The sequence below is a fragment of the Pseudonaja textilis genome, chromosome 3, assembly GCF_049901715.1.
Source record: "Pseudonaja textilis isolate UNSWEBS1 chromosome 3, rPseTex1.2, whole genome shotgun sequence".
Lineage (NCBI taxonomy): Eukaryota > Metazoa > Chordata > Lepidosauria > Squamata > Elapidae > Pseudonaja > Pseudonaja textilis.
The window spans coordinates 167,127,300-167,147,642 of NC_141992.1; the positions used below are offsets into that span (position 1 = coordinate 167,127,300).

The 20,343-nt window shown below is 38.6% G+C and overlaps 2 protein-coding genes across 8 annotated transcripts in view; both read left to right on the plus strand.

Annotated features, from left to right (window-relative positions):
* The window catches only part of KCNB2 (potassium voltage-gated channel subfamily B member 2), a 182,884-nt gene that overhangs the window by 44,834 nt on the left and 117,707 nt on the right, over positions 1-20,343 (plus strand). The gene's annotated exons all lie outside the window — the stretch shown is intronic.
* Positions 5,076-5,933, plus strand: LOC148126403 (lamina-associated polypeptide 2-like). Its single transcript, XM_087931387.1, has one exon. The coding sequence runs from the start codon at positions 5,076-5,078 to the stop codon at positions 5,931-5,933; it is 858 nt and encodes a 285-aa protein (XP_087787513.1).

Consider the following 20,343-nt stretch of genomic DNA (forward strand, 5'->3'; position numbering starts at 1 on the left):
GTACCCTAGCACAAAACTCACACCAGTAGTGGCTTTGCATGCTGCTATAAGTGTAGCATACCAGGGTTTTGTTTCCCTTTTATGAAGTGGCCAAAAAAACCACGGTATTTACATTTTTAACTGTATAAAAATGCACTCTATCAAATATGGTGGACTACTGGCTTGCAGAAGATTTTATTCAGAAATTTAAAAAAGGCAAAAGCAAAGAGGAGACTAAAATCCATATTTTGTTTATGGATTTATTGAAATGAATCACTGGTAGAGGATGGAAAGGTCCAAGACTTTCAGGATTCAGGATGAAAAATACTCAGTAATTTATGGATGGTTTAGTGTTTGATGGGAGGAAAGTAGATAATGGTTATTCATAATTAATTTATCTCTTTTTCTGCTATCATATTTTTCATGAGTCCTGACTAGGAAAAAGGAATGATTAATCACTCCCTTTCTTTGAAACTTCTGGCTAAATGATGGTTTTGTATTAATCCTCAGTTTCAATAAAGATGTAACCTTTGCTGAAATTTTACAGTAATCCAGATTCATTTTTCTTAAAAGTACATTTTTTTCATGGAGGAGTTATGTTTGTCACATATCTTGAAGCCAAGAAACAAGAATGTCTTTAAAACAATAATTTTTTTTATTTGTCAGATTTATATGCTGCTCATCTTGCAGTGCGAGGAGACATTGAATAGCTTACAGCATAATAAAACGTATGGAATAAAAACAATTATGAAATATAAAAGCAGATTTAAAATGATGATGATGATGATGGTGATGATGATTAAAATTGCAGAAGATTAAAACAAATTAAAACCCCGTGGATTTGGAATGGGGAGGTAGTGTTAGCTTCTCTGTTATTACACTAGTCATCTCCAGCCACAGCTTCTCCTTCAGGGCCCCATGCCAAATAGCCAAGTTTTAAGGCATTTCCTGAGGGGCCAGAAGGGTGTGTGAAGACCTCACCTCTTGTGGCAAACTGTTCCAAATTTAAAGTGATGAAGATTCTACGATGAGTAAAATCTGTTCACTTACATGGTTTAACTGGAAGAGGATGCCATGGATGTTCACCTTAGAGACAACGACTGGCTTAAGACCTAGCAAAGGTTCCTTTAAATAGCTTTTCCCGGATGGTAACTTATCTCCCACCTTTTGGTTTTTAGTTAGATACAATATTCCTGTCTCAGAGGGCGTTCAGTGAGGAACAATTTAGCTTCAAACAGAAGAGATACAGTTTTAGTGTGATCAAGAGTATATGGATGTTTTAGTTTTGCACAACCTAAGTTGCCTAGAATTGCTTGGGTAAGCAGAATATAAATAATGCTAAAAAAAAGAATAGAAAGAAATTTAGATTTATGATATTCTAAGTGATTCCCCCACACATTGTTCTCAGAAGATTTTTGATCAGCTTCTTTAATCAATGGTTTTTTTAAAAAAAGTTTAGAGATTGTGTGAAATTTTGAACAGGAAGAAAATCGACATGCTTGCTCTATCTCTGATGCCCTTTTTTCAAAAAAATAGAAAGCTCTACAAACAATTTTAAAATTATTTTAAGATATTCCTTTCTAAAGCTATTCCATTCCAAATTAAATTCATACATGTCTTGGTTATTCCTAAATTTAGCAATATTGCTGGATTTTTTTAAAAAAGGAGGGGAAAACAGCTGCATAGTTTATGTTGAAACTTTTTGGATTAAGAAAGAAATATTTTTATATTGCTGATAGGTCTTGTTCAAAAAAGCTGAATGATTCAAGTGTCTTTTAATGCAGCTTTTTATTGGTTATGACTAGTTAGATTTTGTATGATTTACAAAGGAAAAATAACTCCAAAAATACATTATTTGAAATTGTTAGGGTATATTTGTTATTATTATTTTATTTTATCCTTTTATTATTTTTATAACTAAATCAAGACGGTGAACTTCCTCACTTCCCTCCTCCTGCTATTTTCCTATAACCAACCATGAAGTGAATTGAGGTGGGTGAAAATGACTGATTCAAAGTCACCCAACTGGCTTGTATTCCTATGGTAGGACTATACATCCATTTTAAAGTATTTTTTTTAAAAAATTGATTAGTAAAAAATTTCTATTGATACATTTAAATCTTATAAAACAGGCCATCATTGTACCGGTCTGCTTTTTACAACTTCCTATTTAATACTTCTAAATGCTTCCATGTTTATATTTATTATGTATTTTCTTACTAGCTAGTTTATGATTTTTAATACCTTGTCCAATTACAATATCAATGATTATAAGTGATTGATTAGGAAACAAGACAGATTGTTTCCTAAATGATCCTTTACATTGTAAATGATCAAGAGACTAGGAATTTATATTTTCTAGTCACTGCCCATTTCTAATATCTACTTGCTTTCAGAAAAAAGCCAGGAACAAAAACCAAATCTAGTCTGTATCAAAGCATAAGAAGAAACGTGATCAATTTTTTTACAAGAAACTTAGGGTAGTTCTGATCAGTTTACATTTGCCAGTCAACTCATTTGCAATAGACCTGCTCTTCTTCTAAATTCTCTATTAGCATTGATAAAACATTCACATATATATCTGGCTGAAACTCAAAAGCAATCAGTTGCAGAGTTAGGAAATCTTAAACTAGATTTAAGTATTTGTTTGAATAAATAAATCTGCCATCTGTTGATTCTCCAAATGTAGACTTTAGAGATTATGATCCCAAAAATTATTTCCATCAGAAGAACAGTAACAGTAAAGGTGATTTAAAATATCAGTACCTATTTCAATAATACTGCTTCTTGTTTTCAACACATCCTGACCATGTTTTCTGTCCTAAATATCCTAATGAGCTTATTAGTAAATGGTTACAGTAAGTTGTGCCAGCAATGATGGGATCAGCATGAGGCAAGGTTGTTGATTGACTCTCAAATGTTTGAGAACTCTGTTTGCTATTTGGCAATATTATTTTCTGTGTCACAGTTTTTTTACTGAGAGGAGATCAATATAGCTATATACTTTTAAATTATTAATCTTGATTATGTTCTGTTATCATGAGATCTTGGTTGGTTTCTGCAATATTCTGCATTTTTTTTTCCAGTAACAATTGTTTCAGGAACTAACTGAGATCCTTGGGGGGGGGGCGCAGGGGGGGAATTGTATTTTTATCTTTGACAGAAAAATATTTTATTTCATAAGGTGGTTATAACAGTTCAGGACTTTGTGATTAGTGTCTGTCTGATTATCAGGTTGATTTGCATAATAGTTTTGTACTGGACATACACCCTACTTCATGTGTATAGTATGAAAAGAACTCACACATCTCTAAATGTTTGAGGTCACACCGAGATTGGGCAAATCAAACAAACATAAGCCTACTGATGTATTTAGAGATCTGCATTGGCTTTTTACATTTTGCTTGTTTATTGAGAAAAATGTTGATATATGGTCACATATCATTGATAAAATGTATCACATAGTTGGCATGTCAGGAATGAAAGAAATGTTATAAAGAAACCTTATACAATGGTTAAGCAAGAAGGAAATCTTTTTGCTTTATTATAGGAAAAAATCTCCATAAGATAAATTGTGTATAGTACATGGATTTCTTTCCAAAGCAACATAAATACCATGCAAAATGCATCTGGGGCTACTTGCAGCTACTTACAGTACAAGCTTTTGATATAGTCAAACTGTGTATCATGGACATTCCCAGTCACTTTGGGTTGAACTGTGTAAGAAAGAAGTTTTGTCAGTATGGTTGTTTTGGGATTTGGGCAACAGCTTGTTTTTCTCACAGTGAATTTGGAAAACAAAAAAAAAGTCCAACTAACAATATTCCTTGGCTTAATTGCTGAGAGAACAATATGTTATGTTTCCCACCATTTCTTCAGTTCTTACATTATTACATGCATGCCTGTATTATTATATGCTTCTGATCTCTAAAACAGGCATAGTCCAGAATTGCATTTCAGATGCATTTCATTCAAAATCCTATATGCTTTCACACACATCCCCTTCTTAAGCCAAAGATTCCAAGTATGTGTCCAAAACTCTTACATTTCTGAAATATTGAACTAAATATGTCAGTAACACTTATCTCACAACTAAAGGCTTTATCACGATGATTGATCTCATCTAGATTCCAGAGACTTTAGTATTATTATTTGTTTACTTACTTACTTAAGTGTATTGCCTGACCAACTCTGGTGACACTATAATAAATATTTGAAATTCTTATTGGATTTATATTGAAGAGGTCTTCTCAATAGATTCAGGATGCCAATAGAAGAAAGACAAAATTATGAAAAGTCTTTGGGAAATTAGTATAAATTACCAAATTGGTTACAAGTTGCACCTTATGAAGGGATAATGTAAAGCAAGGGGATTTGGATTATACATGTGGGCAGTGCCCACATTTTACTTTTTCTGAAGGTTTTTTTAGTGTGGGGGATGGAGTTTGATTTTGTTTCTTTAAAAAAAAACCTAAAAAACTTATCTCTAGGGATTGCACTTCACTTTTCATGTGTTTCCGACTTAAAATTGAGAGATTGCTGTGTTAATCATTTTAACACTTACTGTAGGAAGTGTTTCCCTGGCTATAAAATGAAGATTTGGGGAAATGAGAGGTAAGTGCTCTTGGGGCTCAGAATGCCATGCTTTCTGGAAGTGGACAAGCTAGATTTTATTACAGCATCATAGCAAAACCAAATCAGATTCTTGTAAGTATAGATACCCAGATATTTAATTCTTATATTCTCCCATGAACTGTTCAGAGCATCCAGAAGTGGGAGGTGCTTCAGTCTCTTCTGGAAAGGCTGGATTTAAAACTCCGGGACACTCCTCCTCCTCCATGGGACACCTCCTCAGCATCCCCCTGTTTTAGCTCAGCCTTCGTGGTAAGAGGTTGTGCACTCCCTGATTGGAATAGTTTCTGATACTTTGCGCATATGGGACATCATCAAACTCAGGTATTCCCCAATATCTCTGACATACCAGCCCAGGGTCTTCGGGAGGAGGTGGAATTAGATGACCAGGATGCTCCCATGGAGGTGGGGTCAATCCATCAGATGGACTTGGGGTTGTCAGAGGCTGACCCACTAAACAAGGAATGTCTGATGATGAAGGCCTCATTCCAGACCAACCTACCTTATCTGGCCTTTTTCGTCTGTACCTCTTTAAATCTTTACTGTTCAAAGCAAAGAACACCGCTAAACTAGGCACATCAAGCCCTCATCCATTGTCAACAGGGTCTCAGGACGAATCTGAGGATCTGATATTCTCACAACTGGCTAATGAGGCAGAAACTATTCCTGTCCCTGGTATGTTTGCTGAATTAGTACAAAATCAATGGGTATCAGCAGCATCCCACCCAGCCCCAACAGGGTACGATAAACGATATTATAATTTGGCACCAGAGTTTTCAAATTTTCTCAAAATGCCGGAGGTGGATGAGCCCATTGTGGCACTGGCCTCTTCTTCAACCTTTCCCAATGAGGCCGAGGAAGGCCTGAGACTGGAGGAAAAGAGAGTAGAGTTGGCACTCCGTAGGGCGCATGTTTCTGACGCCTGGGCCATTAGGGCAGCTACATCTGCATCCTTTTTTACACGGTCCTCCCTAAGATGGCTCTTCCACTTGAGGGATATATTGCCAGCGTCAAATGTCAGAGCCCACCAGGACATTGCTAAGATTATTGCAGCGGCAGAATTCTCCGCCGATGCCACATTTAATGCAGTCAAATTCTCGTCTAGAGCCATAGCATCTCACGTATCAGCACGGAGACTGCTATGGCTCAGACATTGGCAGGCGGATACCAAGCATAAATGCAAGCTGGCATCAGCCCCAATATCGGGGGATAAATTATTTGGCAGTGTCTTGGAGCCCCTGCTTATTGAGAATAGAAACAAGAAAAAAGTGCTTCCCCCTCTTTTTCAGAGGTCTGAAAACAGAACGCCCCAGTCATTTTGAAAGGGTTCCTTTCGGACCTACTCTCAAGGCCCATACGTTCCCAGATCGCAAAGAACATCAGGCTACAGACCCAGTTTTAGACAGGATAGGTCAGAATCTTCCGACAGAGGTCAGTGGGGAGGCCAGAACAGAAGAAACCCCAGAGGCTGATTTTTTTGTTGCCCTAAGTGAGTCCTTGACAGCAGCTCCCATTGGAGGGTGGCTAAAATTGTTTGCTGATCAATGGGACAGCTCCACCTCTGATGCGTGGGTCAGGGACTCAGGTTTGGCGCTAGAGTTTCAATCCTCCCCTCCGAACTTTTTCATTAGGAGCCCTAGGTCCACGGACCCCATTAAACGAGCGTTGATGCAGGAGGCTATCAATCATCTTCTGCATATTCGGGCCATTAGAGAGGTCCCATCTGAACAACGGGGTCAAGGCTGTTACTCTCTATTGTTTGTGGTCCCAAAGAGTTCGGGGGGCTGGAAGGCAATTCTGGACCTCAAACGTCTGAACAGATCATTGGTTTATCGAAAATTCAAAATGACTACTCTCCATTCCATTCTGCTCAGCATCAGAGAGAACGATGTCCTGACCTCTATAGATCTGACAGAGGCTTATCTACATATACCAATTAGACCTGCTCACTACAAATACCTTAGATTTTGCTATTGTGATCAGCACTACGAATATATCACCCTACCATTCAGTCTGGCTTCAGCCCCTAGGACTTTTACCAAGGCCCTAGCAGCTTTGGCTGCCTCCCTCAGGATCAAATCTATTCGTTTACAATGTTATCTGGATGATATTTTAATTTTGTCATCTTCCAGACATCAAGCAAATTTGGATACCAAGTTTACTCTAGAGACCCTTCAAGGTCACGGCTTTTCCATAAATTGGGATAAAAGCCATTTGATCCCTTCAACTAGGTTAGTTCATTTAGGGGCAGTGATAAATACCGTGGAGGGCAAGGTTTTTCTCTCTCAGGACAGGTTGAATAATATCCAGTCTTTGGCCAGAGAGATCAGAGCCTTAAAGAGGGTTTCCCTGGCAGTTCTGTCTCAACTGTTAGGGAAATTGATTTCTTGTATTTTCATTGTGCCTTGGGTTCGATTCCATTCTAGAGATCTGCAATGGTTCCTGCTACCTTTCCAGTGATCTGGAAGAGCCACTTCCAACGTCTGGATAAAGGTACCGCACAATGTTCTCCGATCGCTCCGCTGGTGGTCGGAAAACACGATAAACAAGGGGTGTCCTTTCAAGGAACCTTGCAGGGCAACGATCACAACCAATGCCAGCCTGGGGGGGTGGGGAGCTCACTTCCAATCCCACACTGCACAGGGAATTTGGACTATTTCCGAACAATCACAAAGCATCAACCTGTTGGAGCTGTGAGCAGTTCATCTGGTGTTATGCAGTTTTCTACCCCTTTTCCAGTCATGCCACATTCTGGTCTTGACAGGCAATATCACAACCAAGGCGCACATAAACAGACAGGGGGATACCCACTCCAAACTTCTGATGCTGGAGACAGCCAGGTTGTTCAAGTGAGCCGAGGCCAATCTGTTGTCGCTCAAGGAAGAGCACATAGCAGGGGCCTTAAACATACAAGCGGACTGGCTCAGCAGGGCCTTGATAGATCAGGCAGAGTGGCACCTACACCCGTCTCTCTTCCAGAAAGCAGTGCGGAGGTTTGGGCAACCGGTGATCGATCTATTTGCCTCTCCCCGCAACACCCAATTGCCCCAGTATATTTCAAGGTACCCAACTCAGGGGGCGGAGGCCGTCAACGCTCTGCGATGTCAGTGACCTCCCAGACTTCTATATGCGTTTCCTCCACTCCCTGTAATACCCAGGTTGATCCAGAAGTTATTGGAGGAATGAGCAGAACTGATATTGGTCACCCCTTATTGGCCCAGGCAAACGTGGTTCGCGGACTTATAGGACCTGTCGAGAGAACAACCTTGGAAAATACCACTGTTGAGGGTTTCCCTCTCGCAAGGGCCGGTACTTCACCCAGACCCACAATGGCTCAGCCTAGCCATATGGAGGTTGAGCGGAACAGTTTAAGGATCCAACAGATTTCAGAGGATGCCATTGCCACCATACAAGCATCCAGATGGTCCTCTACAAATCGTATATATGAGGCTACGTGGTCCGCTTTCTGTCGCTGCTGCCGGGGGCCTAAGATCGACCCAACTGTCCCATCAATAGGACAATTATTGGACTTTTTACAGGAGGGGTTGACCAAGGGCCTATCTCCAAATACTTTACGCAGACAGGTGGCGGCCTTAGCCTCGGTGATATCCTGGGGTGACCTTCGTTCCATAGCGCACCATCCACATATCCACAGCTTTCTTAAGGATGCTGCAAACTTACGACCTCCTGTAATTCACCACTATCCCATTTGGGAGCTCAACAAGCTCAACTTACAAGTTCGAGCCTTTAAGAACCGCTAATCTCAAATTTCTGACATATAAGGTGGTCTTCTTAATTGCGATCACATCAGCAAGGAGGATTTCTGAGTTGGCAGCATTGTCGATGAGAAAGGACCTGTGCATGTTTCATGTGGAAAAAGTGGTTCTCAGATTGGATCCATCGTTCATCCTTAAAGTAAATTCAGCCTTCCACAGAGCGCAGGAGTTGGTACTTCCAAATTTTTGTCCGAAACCATCTCATAGACTGGAGCATCAATGGCATCGACTTGATGTTCGAAGGGCATTAAGCATCTATCTAGACCACATGGCGGCATTTCAAAAATCTGAGGCTCTATTCCTATCCTTCAACCAGGACACAGGGTGTCGTTGACGACCACTGGTAGATGGTTGAGAGCCACCATAGCTAAAAGTTATGAATGCCAGTCCATCTCATTTCCTAAGGGCATTACAGCTCACTCGACAAGGAGTACAGCAACATCAGCAGCATGGGCCACTCAGGCTTCCATAGATGGAAATCTGCAGAGCGGCGACTTGGGCTTCACCATCGCCCTTTGTCAGAAATTATAAAATTGATGTCTATGCCTCAGCAGATGCTTCATTTGGCAGAAGAGTCCTGCAGAGGGTCCATAGAGTTAAGGAGTGGATTTCGATCCAGATGGAGTCCCTCCCTAAGGACAGGCCAAGCTTTGGTATGTCCCACTTCTGGATGCTCTGAACAGCTCATGGGAGAAAGGGCATTGGTACTTACCTGATACGCCCGTTCTCTGTGAGCTGTGAAGAGGATCCAGCCCACCCATTTCTTTTTGTCTGGTGGGGTTCTGTTCTGGTCAGGGATCTAGATTAGGTGATGAGTCCAGGACTTTAGCACTCAGTCAAAACTGGGGAACGCTGGGGAGGTGTGCCTTGGAGGAGGAGGAACATCACGGAGTTTTAAGCCCAGCCTTTCGAGAAGAGACTGAAGCACCTCCCACTTCTGAATGCTCTTCACAGCTCACAGAGAACGGGCATATCAGGTAAGTACCAATGCCCTTTCCTTGACATAACTTGCTTAGGTGAATATTATATGATAATCCTGCAAGTTGTTTGACTATCTCATGTAATGCATTAGACACAGTTAAACATGTTCTCATGAAATGATTCTCTTGAAATCTAAATGCACATTGGCATTAGCTATGCTACAAACGCAGCTGGTGCTTTTGAGGGAAACGGAAAAGCTTGTTTTAATCTGGAACAAATGATTCAGATGAGAGCTCTTAAAATACAATCAGATTGTCTTCTACTAAATCATGCTCACTTGCAAAAAGATTTGGGTACAAGCAACATAACAAAATTAAAAACAAACTAAAATATGACAGCTAGTTAGGGCCTGTTGTGACAATAAGTGTCTCATATGCCAACATTATAATTTGCATCCAATAGTTGAACACCATAATCACGCCATTAAAATGCTGGTGAGAAATTTTTCATCCAAATTTTACTTGTGAATGAGAACACTCTTCCTTTCAGATATAAATATGTTGCCATTGAATCTTTTTGCAAAAAAGTCAATTTCCCTTTTTAAAAACTTTTTTGCTTGTTCCTCCTTTCTATATTCTTCTAACCCATGTTGAAAGTTCAGAATTGTCAGGCCAGCACACAAAAAGAAAAGTTCATTCTAATACTCATCTCTAATGATCTAAGTGCTAGAGCCCACTGTAACTACATAGCCAAAAAGGCATTAAGAGTTGTTAACCTAATCCTACGTAGCTTTTTCTCTGGTAATATCACACTACTAACTAGAGCATACAAAACATTTGCTAGACCAATACTCGAATACAGCTCATCAGTCTGGAACCCACATTACATATCTGATATTAGCACAGTTGAGAAAGTCCAGAAATATTTCACAAGAAGAGTTCTCCACTCCTCTACTCGTTGTAGAATACCTTATGCCACCAGACTTGAAATTCTAGACCTAGAAAACCTTGAATTACGCCGTCTTCGGTCTGATCTAAGAATGGTATATAAAATCATACATTGCAATGTCCTACCTGTCAATGAATACTTCAGCTTCAACCATAACAACACAAGAGCACACAATAGATACAAACTCAAGGTTAACTGCACCAAACTTGATTGCAGGAAATACGACTTCAGCAACAGAGTGGTCAAAGTCTAGAATACTCTACCTGACTCTGTGGTTTCTTCTCCAAACCCCAAAAACTTTAACCATAGACTGTCTACTATTGACCTCACCCCTTTCCTAAGAGGTCTGTAGGGGGGCGTGCATAAGCGCACCAATGTGCCTACCGTCCCTGTCCTATTGTTTCTTTTATTTTTCTTATATGTACCCATTTCATCTATTCATAACTATGTATATACTTATACCTATTATCTTGTAAGCAATTGACAGATCAAATAAATAAATACATAAATAAATAAAATAAATTTAAAATACCTGTAGTTCTCTCATTGTCATCATTTTACAGATGTATAAAGCAAAAAGTATGAAATAGGCATCTCTATGCCACCATAATATTTTTTTAGTTTTTCTCTTTTAAAAAAATTCCCCTTAATATTCCTATGTTGTAAAGAAAAGGCTTAGTCTTCATTTAAATACATAAGTCTTTTTAATTAATGTCCATTTATCCCAATAGTTTCAGTGCCATCAACAACAAGAACATTTGGATTGTGGTCAGTGTTTTATATAGATAATTTTGTAAAACATTAGCTACATTTTTGGGTAAAAAAGCTACATTCTGCAGCTCTTTTGAAGAGATCACATTTTTCAGTCTCTGAATTCTTTTTTTAATAACCTCTACAAATCTCTATAGTCCATATATTCAGTCTTCTCCAAAGTTTCTAAAACTATAACGTATTCCTTAATATTCAGAAATAATAGCACTGTTCATATCTTGTTTGCTGATAGCACATGAAAGATATGAGAAGGTCCAAGGTAACGTACCGCTTTACATCTCACATGAGTCTTAACCAATTTTTGTTCAAGTTCAGTCTAATCTGTTCCATAAACCTGTACTTCTCCTATACATACATAGACAGCTCCTATTCACTTGCATATATAGTTGATGACCTTTATTTACCTATAGAGAATCCTCTATATTTTGAATGTTATTATGTGTGAGTAATCTACAGTTAGATTCATAGTCTAAGACTGGTGGAAATTTAATAATTCAAATCCTAACTAAGTGCCCAAGTATGATTAAGATAGGGTCTAAGAATATAGATAGTTCCATGCAGGGTGATTCTTCTGTAAAGTTAGGGTTTCAGGTCTGATGAATTCAGTATTTCCAGATATGATGAATGTCCTTTAGCTGTTGCTATAAGAACTCCAATCATAATTGGTATAACAATAGATTTCCAGAGGTATTCAACTTTGATTTGCAAGTCCCAGTATTTCATAATGTTTTTCTATTTTTTTTCTTCAGTCTTGCAGCCCCCATTGTACAACAACTTTATTAGACTAGATTTTCTTCTTTTCAATAACTATTACACTAGACTTGTCATTAACAAGATGCTTGCCTGTTTGTATCTTAAAATCCCATATGATCTTAACCTGATCATTTTGCAAAATCTTCTCAACTTGTATCAATATTTTTACTACATTTACATTTTTACTACATTTTTACTACATCTAAACCTCTGGCAGAGTTTCCAGTGAATAATTTTGGCAATGTGGCCTTTCTCAGTTTGTAAAATTTTGCTGCAGTCAAATGATCAATTGTTTCATCCTTTTCACTACAAAGATAACATTTGCTATTGTTTATTACAAGTTGAATGTTCACCTTCATGCAATAATTTAGCAAAGCTTGTTCTTGATCCACTAAAATAAAACCTTTCACTTCTTTCTTTAACACTCCTGGCATTAAGAAACTCCATGCAGAGGTGGTATTCATCAGGTTCTGACCAGTTCTTGAGAACAAGTAGTGGAAATTTTGAGTAGTTCGGAATATCATCTCTGATTGGCCCTGCCCCCATCTATTCTCTGCCTCCTGAGTCCCAACTGATCGGCTGGGTCTTCTTTTGTTGCCCTGCACAGGAGAAGGGAGCTGGAAAGCAGGTTGTGGGGGTTGAGGAGGGAATGGGATTTTGCAGTATCCTTCCCCTGCTACACCCACCAAGCCACACCCACCAAGCCACACCATGCCCACCAAGCCATGCCCACAGAACTGGTAGTAAACATTTTTGAATCCCACCATTGACTCCATGTGAGATTTTTTTATCAGCTTTCCCTTTTGCATTCTTGTCTCTTTTCTATATTCAGCTTTGCCTTTTGTTGTTTTCAAGAATTTTCTGATTAACTTCCTTCAGCAAGGGTTCTTAGCTTTTCTTAATGTAGTTATTCAGACCATGCTTGTTGTCCTCCACAATTTGTTTCTTCTACAGGAATCCTCTACCCATTCTGAATCTTGGAAAATATTATTATTATTCCCACATTTTTATATATAACTGAAGATAGAAAAGAAACCTAACATTCTTGCATCCTGTCTTGCCCACAACAACAACCCTGTAAGATGGGTTGGGCTGAGACAGTGATTGACCCAAAGTTACCAACCAAATTTCTTGCCTAAGTGAGGCCTACAACTTAGAGTCTCCTGGTTTCTAAGCTAGCATCTTGTCATGCTCCTGGTGGAGACTGACTCTGAGGGAGAGGAGGAACAGCCAACGGGGAGTGGAAGTGTGGCTCCAGAGGTGGTGGAGGAGGCTGGGGAAGGGCAGAAGCCAGCTGAGCAGGCAAAGGTGGACCCAGGCCCATCCCCTATCCATCCTAGGGCATGCAGGGAGGAGAGGATAAGGGAGAGACGTGGTCTACTCTGGAGGAGAGGGCCTTGATCCTCTTCATGGGATGCAGGTGTGAGAATTGCATAAGAGTTTTGACCTGCATGCTAGCAAATGCTGGAAACAAAGAGTGTTTTATTCCTGGATGAGGTTTATCTTGATTGGCATTCTTCTAACGGACTATACCTGGTTATCTTCTTGAAGTTTGTGGAACTTTCTTCAGTGCAATTTGTTTTTCTTTTTTTACTGCTTCGTTATCTGCTCTTTGAATTTGGACTATATTTCTTTCGTTTGGAATGTTATTTTGGAAAGAGTTTAATCTCCAACTGTGAACAATTGAACAGTGAAGGCAAGTTGAAAGCATTAAAGAACATTTATTTGCGTTTTGATTTTTGTTACATTTGTGGTACCCTCCGGATCATCACACATCTCTATTTACAACTCCAAACTGACTTTCTACAAATCTGACCTTAAATTATTTACCATTATGTGATCTTTGTCTATTAGTGATCTTTGAACTATTATTTTCAGTATATTTATTAAGCTACATGGCTGAAGAATAAGAATATCCTGCCTGGAACAAGCCAAATCACATCTTATTCCAGCATTCATCTCACAGTGGCCCACACACCCTCAGGGTATTCATAAGCAGAAAATGGAAATGTATTGATCTCTTTTAGTTGTTCCCTGCAATTGGTATATGGCTGTTCCCAAATTGGAGATAACATTAAGTTCCAAGATTAATATTTCTTGATAGACATGTACTACATCTTTATGTTAATGAATTCCACAGGTTAATGATCTGATATGTGTAGAAATGCTTTTTTGTCTGCTCTAAAACTCCTTCCAACTCCTAGCTTCATTGGATGACCTTTGGTCCTGGATTTTTGAGAAAGAGGAAAAACTTGCTCCTACTCATTGTTTACATGCCATGCCTTATTTCATATATCTCAGTAATGTCCCCATTGCATTTCCTTTTTGACAGCCTAAAAGTGTCCCAAACATGACAGCTTTTGCTTTTAATGAAACTGTTTGAACTCCTTGGCCATTTTAATTGATTTTTTTCTGCACTTTTTACACAGGTCTGTTATAGTGTGGCAACCAGAATTGCATAATATGCTATCCCACTAGTTTCTCTGCATTAAAATTAAAACAAAAATTATGTGAAATAACCTCTTGCCTGCCACTATGAGGAAAGCAAAATAATCTAGCCTAAGGTGTGCATCCAGAAAACTTACATGTTTCCATCAAATATGTCTACAATAGTCTGTGTGGGTGTATATATGTGTTGACGGGAAGGCAGTAGATAAAAAGTATTTCTCTGTTATGTCTTTAGGCTTTTAAGCAGCTCTGTAAGGAATGATTAAATTTTGCAAACAGCCTGGTCAAATTTGTGTGGAGCTTTAAAAGTCAATATAACCTGCCCAGAAGTTGGTGAAATGTATTAAAGATTGTCTTCTCTGTGGGTGTAATTGAAACATGGTAAACCAAAGAGACTGCAGTTTCCTGGAAAATTAATTGTGCAATAAAATACAAGACAATCTGGCGCCTCAGAAATTAGGTATACCCGTAAGGCAGAAATAAGGTATCCATATATGATTCCTGAGGATTGAAGTGAGATTTTTTTTTCTGTTTTATGCAAGCAATTGTTTTCTTTAAGGTGAGCAAGAGAGTCAAGAGAGACCAGAAAAAAATAATCTCAAAAAATGATTGCAGCATTTGTTTATATATTTGTTTTTATATGTATGTGTCTGTTATTTGTCCATATGGATGTAAGTGCTGTGGCTATATTTACCCCAATATCCTGATCTCAATGTCCTTCCTGTTTCTGCTTCATCTCATTTCAAGGATTTGAATCAGTTATGGTTAAGACACCAAGATAAAAACCAGGACATGGTGAGTTCTAGTCCTATTATAGGCATGAAAAACTGGATGGGTGACTTTGGACTAGTTACTCTCTCTCATACTAACTCATCTCACAAAGTTGTGAGGAAAATAGGAGGAGGAAGGAATATTAGATATGTTCATCACCTTGAATTATTTATAAAAGTAATAAAGATAAGATATAGGTAAAGGTTTCCCTGTCGGTCATGTCTGACTCAAGGGCACAGTGCTCATCTCCATTTCTTGGCTGAAGGAGCTAGCATTGTCCAAAGACAATTTCTGGGGTCATGTGGCCAGCATGGCTATAGACTAAAGGCACATGGAACATAGTTTCGTTCCCATCAAAATCAGTGGTGGTATTCGATCGGTTCTGCCAGGGTTCTGGCGAGCCGGTAGAAGTGATGAGCAGGGGAGACCGAACCGGTTCTCTCCACCACTCTGCTGTTGGGCCCACGCACCCACCCTGGCTCAAATACTCACTTTTATCCTCTAAATTTGAAGTGCAGCTGCTTTGCGTGGCATAGAAGAGTCCCGCGGGGCAGCTATTGATGCAACTGGGGTTGTGCAGGCTTGCAGGAGGAAAGTTAGAATGCCTCTGCGCCTGTGCAAAGTGTGTGTTTGGCAGGCATGTGCACGCAAAGTGTGCAAGCATGCAAAGTGCGCCCACCAAGCCACGCCCACCGAACCAGTGGCAAAAATATTTGAATCCCACCACTGATCAAAATGGTACCTATTACTCTATTTGCATGTGTATGCTTTAACACCGCTACGTGGGTAGGAACTGGGGAAGAAATGGGAGATTACCCAATTTTGTGGTATTTGGGTCTCAAATCCAGGCTGGCAACTTTACAGCTGACACGCCTTAACATCTTTAATCACTGAGCCATCACATCCCCTTAAACGTGGGACATAAATACAGGCATATATTTATGGTAAATGTCAACAAAATGTATAAATCCTCTTGTTATGCTATTCAGTTTTTTCCTTAGCCAGATAAGATTGCTTTTGCAAGAATAGTTTTGTAAAAATCGTTTTCACATATTGATATCTTGAGAGTTACACTTTAGTTTATGTCTTAATTGTACTCATTTCAAGCACTGTTAAACACATCCTGAAAACCAGTATAAGCACTGAAATGAGTAAATCTGATAGCATGAAGGCATATATCCTACCAGCAAATCTGTTCTTTAGCTCAGTGTTTTATCAGAGCTACCTTTTCTGAATGGATTTTCATTGGGAGAACTCTCTGTGTGACAACAAACAATCTATTACACAATCTATATGTTTTCCTTATTCATATAGTGCTTTTAAGACAATACTCTATACATTCTCCAATAAACCACCTGAAAATATCACGTTTCATGATACTACAAACAAGCAACAATACACGTACCACCTCTACATTAATTGGACAGTTGATACTTTCTTTAAATAATATATTAATGAGTAAATATGTTTAATTCAATAAGAGATTTATTAACTGACTAGGTATCTTATGGGCTTTCCTGATTTTTACCATTCACATATCTGAAATGGATGCAACTAATCTATACAGCAAGGACTAAATCTAATTAGGAAGAGTGGAGTGGAGGAAGGTACTCAAGATAAATATCTGGAAATCTTCAATATCTTCCAGGATCGGTGTAACTCAACTTCACCTGGTCAAAGGCTGAAACATTATTATGTTTTAGCAATAGCATTTAGACTGATATATCTCTCCACAGTGCTTTTCAGCACTCTTTGGGTGTTTTACAACATCAGCATATTACCCCCAACAATCTGGATCCTCATTTTACTGACCTCAGAAGGATGGAAGCTGAGTCAATCCTGAGCCCGTTCTGGATTGAACTCTAGGCTGTGGGCAGAGTTTGTCTGCAATGCTGCATTCTAACCACTGTCTGCAATGCTGCATTCTATCCACGTGTTTTTCTTTCTGACAGCTGACCTCACCTGAAGTAGGCATGCAGTGTCCTTTTGAACTCTTTTTAATCCTATAGCCTATTCCATGATTCTGCTGTTTCAAGGGAGAGAGGAAAACTGGATTGTTTTAAAGTAACAAAATGCCCTCCCCCCTTGGAGGCAAAGGACATCACATGTTAAGTATTTCCTCTGATTGCTCCAAATAAAAACTGCAATTAAATCAGGAAGAACTTCTCCTCTGAAACTTAGAGAGATGAGGACAAAAGAAGGTCTTTTCCATAGCTACCTTGGTCTTATGGGATGGCTTACCCTTGAGGCTTGGATGTTCCCCTCACTAACTAATCCTTAGAAAGCAAAAAATACCATATGGTTTAATGCTGATTTCAGAGTTGAGTGTTAGCTTTATTCAACTTTTACTTATCTAATGAAAGGTATTATTGTTATTATTTTAATTTAGTTTCTAATCATTCACTTTTATTTTTTTGTTTGATTTTGCTCTGTTGTAATCCATCTGGAATCTATTGGCTAGACAGAATAGAAATGAAGTCATATATTAAAACATGCTATATTCTTATTTATTTAAATAAGTACTGAAACAGATATTCAATTTGAATTGTCACAGATATTATAAATAGTATTGAAATGATTATTTATAAGTTGCAGAAGATACTGACAAAACTACTCAAAAATATTTCTTTATCATATGATGAAATGGTTGGACAGCTTCTACTTTATTGCAGTTATACAGACAAGTAAATTCATTTGATGGGCAATTATCCTTTATTTCCTCTTCCTTGTCATAAAAATATGATTGAATGAAGATTAACAATCATGCAGAAGGAGATGAAAACTAAAGAGAATATGACACATCAACAGTTTCTCAACATTACTATGTGAGAAAATAAAAAAATTGTGGAAATGTTGCATCTAATATTTTGAAAGCAACAAATTTGAAATTACTTTTAACATAATAAAAGGTGGTATCTTGGAATTTTCAAAATTGTGGCTCTGATTATTAATATGTCATTTTTCATTGTTATTTAGTGAGATGTTTCCCCTCTGTACAGTTTTGCTATATTTGTTTTTAATTTATGAAGGCAGAAGACAGAACTTTACATTGCAGTGTTTCCTTGCTAACTCTTGAAAGGAGAATAAAAAACATACGTTTGTGCTGATGAAAAATAAGATTATTTCACTTGTCTTCCTACACTATCCAGTTATCTTGTTTTATTGTTTATTCTTGCACTACCTAGTTACCTTGCTTTTATTAGTCCAAATTCTTAGGCTTAGCATACTAACTTTAAGGATAGGTAGTAGAAAGCCACAGTGAGAGTCACTTTGGTATAGTGGTTTAGGTCCTGGGCTAGGTGACAGCAAAGTCTAATCCCAACTCCACTAAATTGATAGTATAAAAGATAAACGTGATATTTATTGCATTTATGGACTGAAATAACTGTAACTATAGATGTTCAATCACATTAAGGGAAAAGGAACTAAATATGTATTTCATGGCAGTAGGTTAATCATACAAATTAGGAACTTTTCATGTTTTCATAGTTGTAATGGTATCTATAATTTCTTGTAAAGGTAAAGTAACTTGATCATGTAATAGTAGGAAGAGTGGTTTTTATGTGATATACAAATTTATTGATTTCTTCCTCAATTACATTTAACTCAGTATTACACATGATATTCTGGGTTATTGTTGTTTTGTTGGGTTTGGGGTTTGTTTGGTTTTTTTGCAAATCATAACATAATTTATGCTGGCTTCCCTTAATTGAAGATATAACATAACATGGTTGTAGCTATTTCAGCTGAGAGGTTAGTAATTTATTTCACTTCTAATATATTTAATTGATATTGTTCAGTGAATAATCTAAATATTCACTGAATAAAAACTAATTTAAATAAGTTTTATTTTTGTATATTTAGCATACAGTAGTCCTTGGCTTATAACCACAACTGGGATTGGAAACTCCATCATTGTAAAGTGAGCCATCATGTCACTGGTCGATTTTATAACCATTTTTACACAGTTGTTAAGCAAATCCCATGGTTCTTGAGCAAATCCAGCTTCCCAAGTTGATGCTTTTTTGTCAGAAACTGACTAGGAAGGTTGCAGGGTGACCTAGGAAGAGTTTGAGCCCATGGAACTTGAGGAACAAGGATTTATTAGCTGCTGGTTCAACTACTTGTGTATTAGAGCCCATGCCATTCTTGACTTATAAAGTGCAGGAGGGGATGCTGGATGGGATCTTGTTTGAAAGAAGGACTTCTCCTACCAGCTCTTAAAGAGACAGTGATGCTCTCCTTCTCAAAGAACCATCACTTGGTCCAACAAAGCTGGACGGTTTTCATTCAGTTTCCAATCTTCCTTTCTGAGTAAAGATTGTGTAGAGAGTTGTGGCATGGCAGCTGCAGAGGAGTTTGGATGAAAAGGATTAGCTAGATTTCTTTCAGGTGAGGTTCAGGCCAGTGCTTGGGACTGAGAGGACATCGATCACACAAATGGATAACCTCTGACAGTAGCGATATGGCAAAGCACATCCATTCTTGACTCTCAGCAGCATTTGATACCATCACAATCTCCTTCTGGGCCATCTCTGGGAGTTGGGGTGAGTGGTACTGTGTTGTGCTGATTCTTTCTTTCTCCAGGATTGGTTCCAGTTGATTTGATAGGCAAAGAGAGATCTCCAGGCAACTTTGTTTAGTTTTTAGTTTATTTTATTGTCATTGCACCTCGTACAACGAAATCAGGCACCATCTTCAGTGCACATCCATGACCATGAAAATAAAACCAAACACACATCCTTCATACATTGAACCGGAAACCCTTGACACCACACCAACACTGCACTATATAGCAGAATTCAAAAGAGCTACTGCCCTGTGATAGAAGCTGCTTTTCAGCCTATTTGTCCTTGTTTTTTGTCTGCCAGATGGTAATAGTTCAAAAAAAAAGGGTGCCCAGGATGAGATGGATCTTGAGAATGTTTGAACTTTCTTAAGGCAGCGGGAGTTCTTCCAAAGAGGGGAGAGGGCAATCAATGATCTTCTGGGCAATGACATTAACCCTCTGGAGTGCTTTCCTGCAATTGGCAAACCATACAGAGGTGCAGTTTGTTAAAATGTGAGGTGGCCAACGATTCTGTTCCCGCTCCTCTCCTATTTAACATCTACATGAGGCCACTGGGTGAGGTGATCCAGCTTTATATTTCTACTCCAGGCCCCCTGAGTGATGCTGTGGATATCCTATCCCAGCGACTCAAGACTGTTGGGTCTGAATGAGGCAAAATGGGCTCTGACTCAACTTCTTGTCTTTTCAAGTAAATTAACAATTCCTTTCTCTGTTGGAGGAAATCATCACTGCAGTTTATTCTATGTAGATTTCCCATATCAGTTTCAAGTAGTT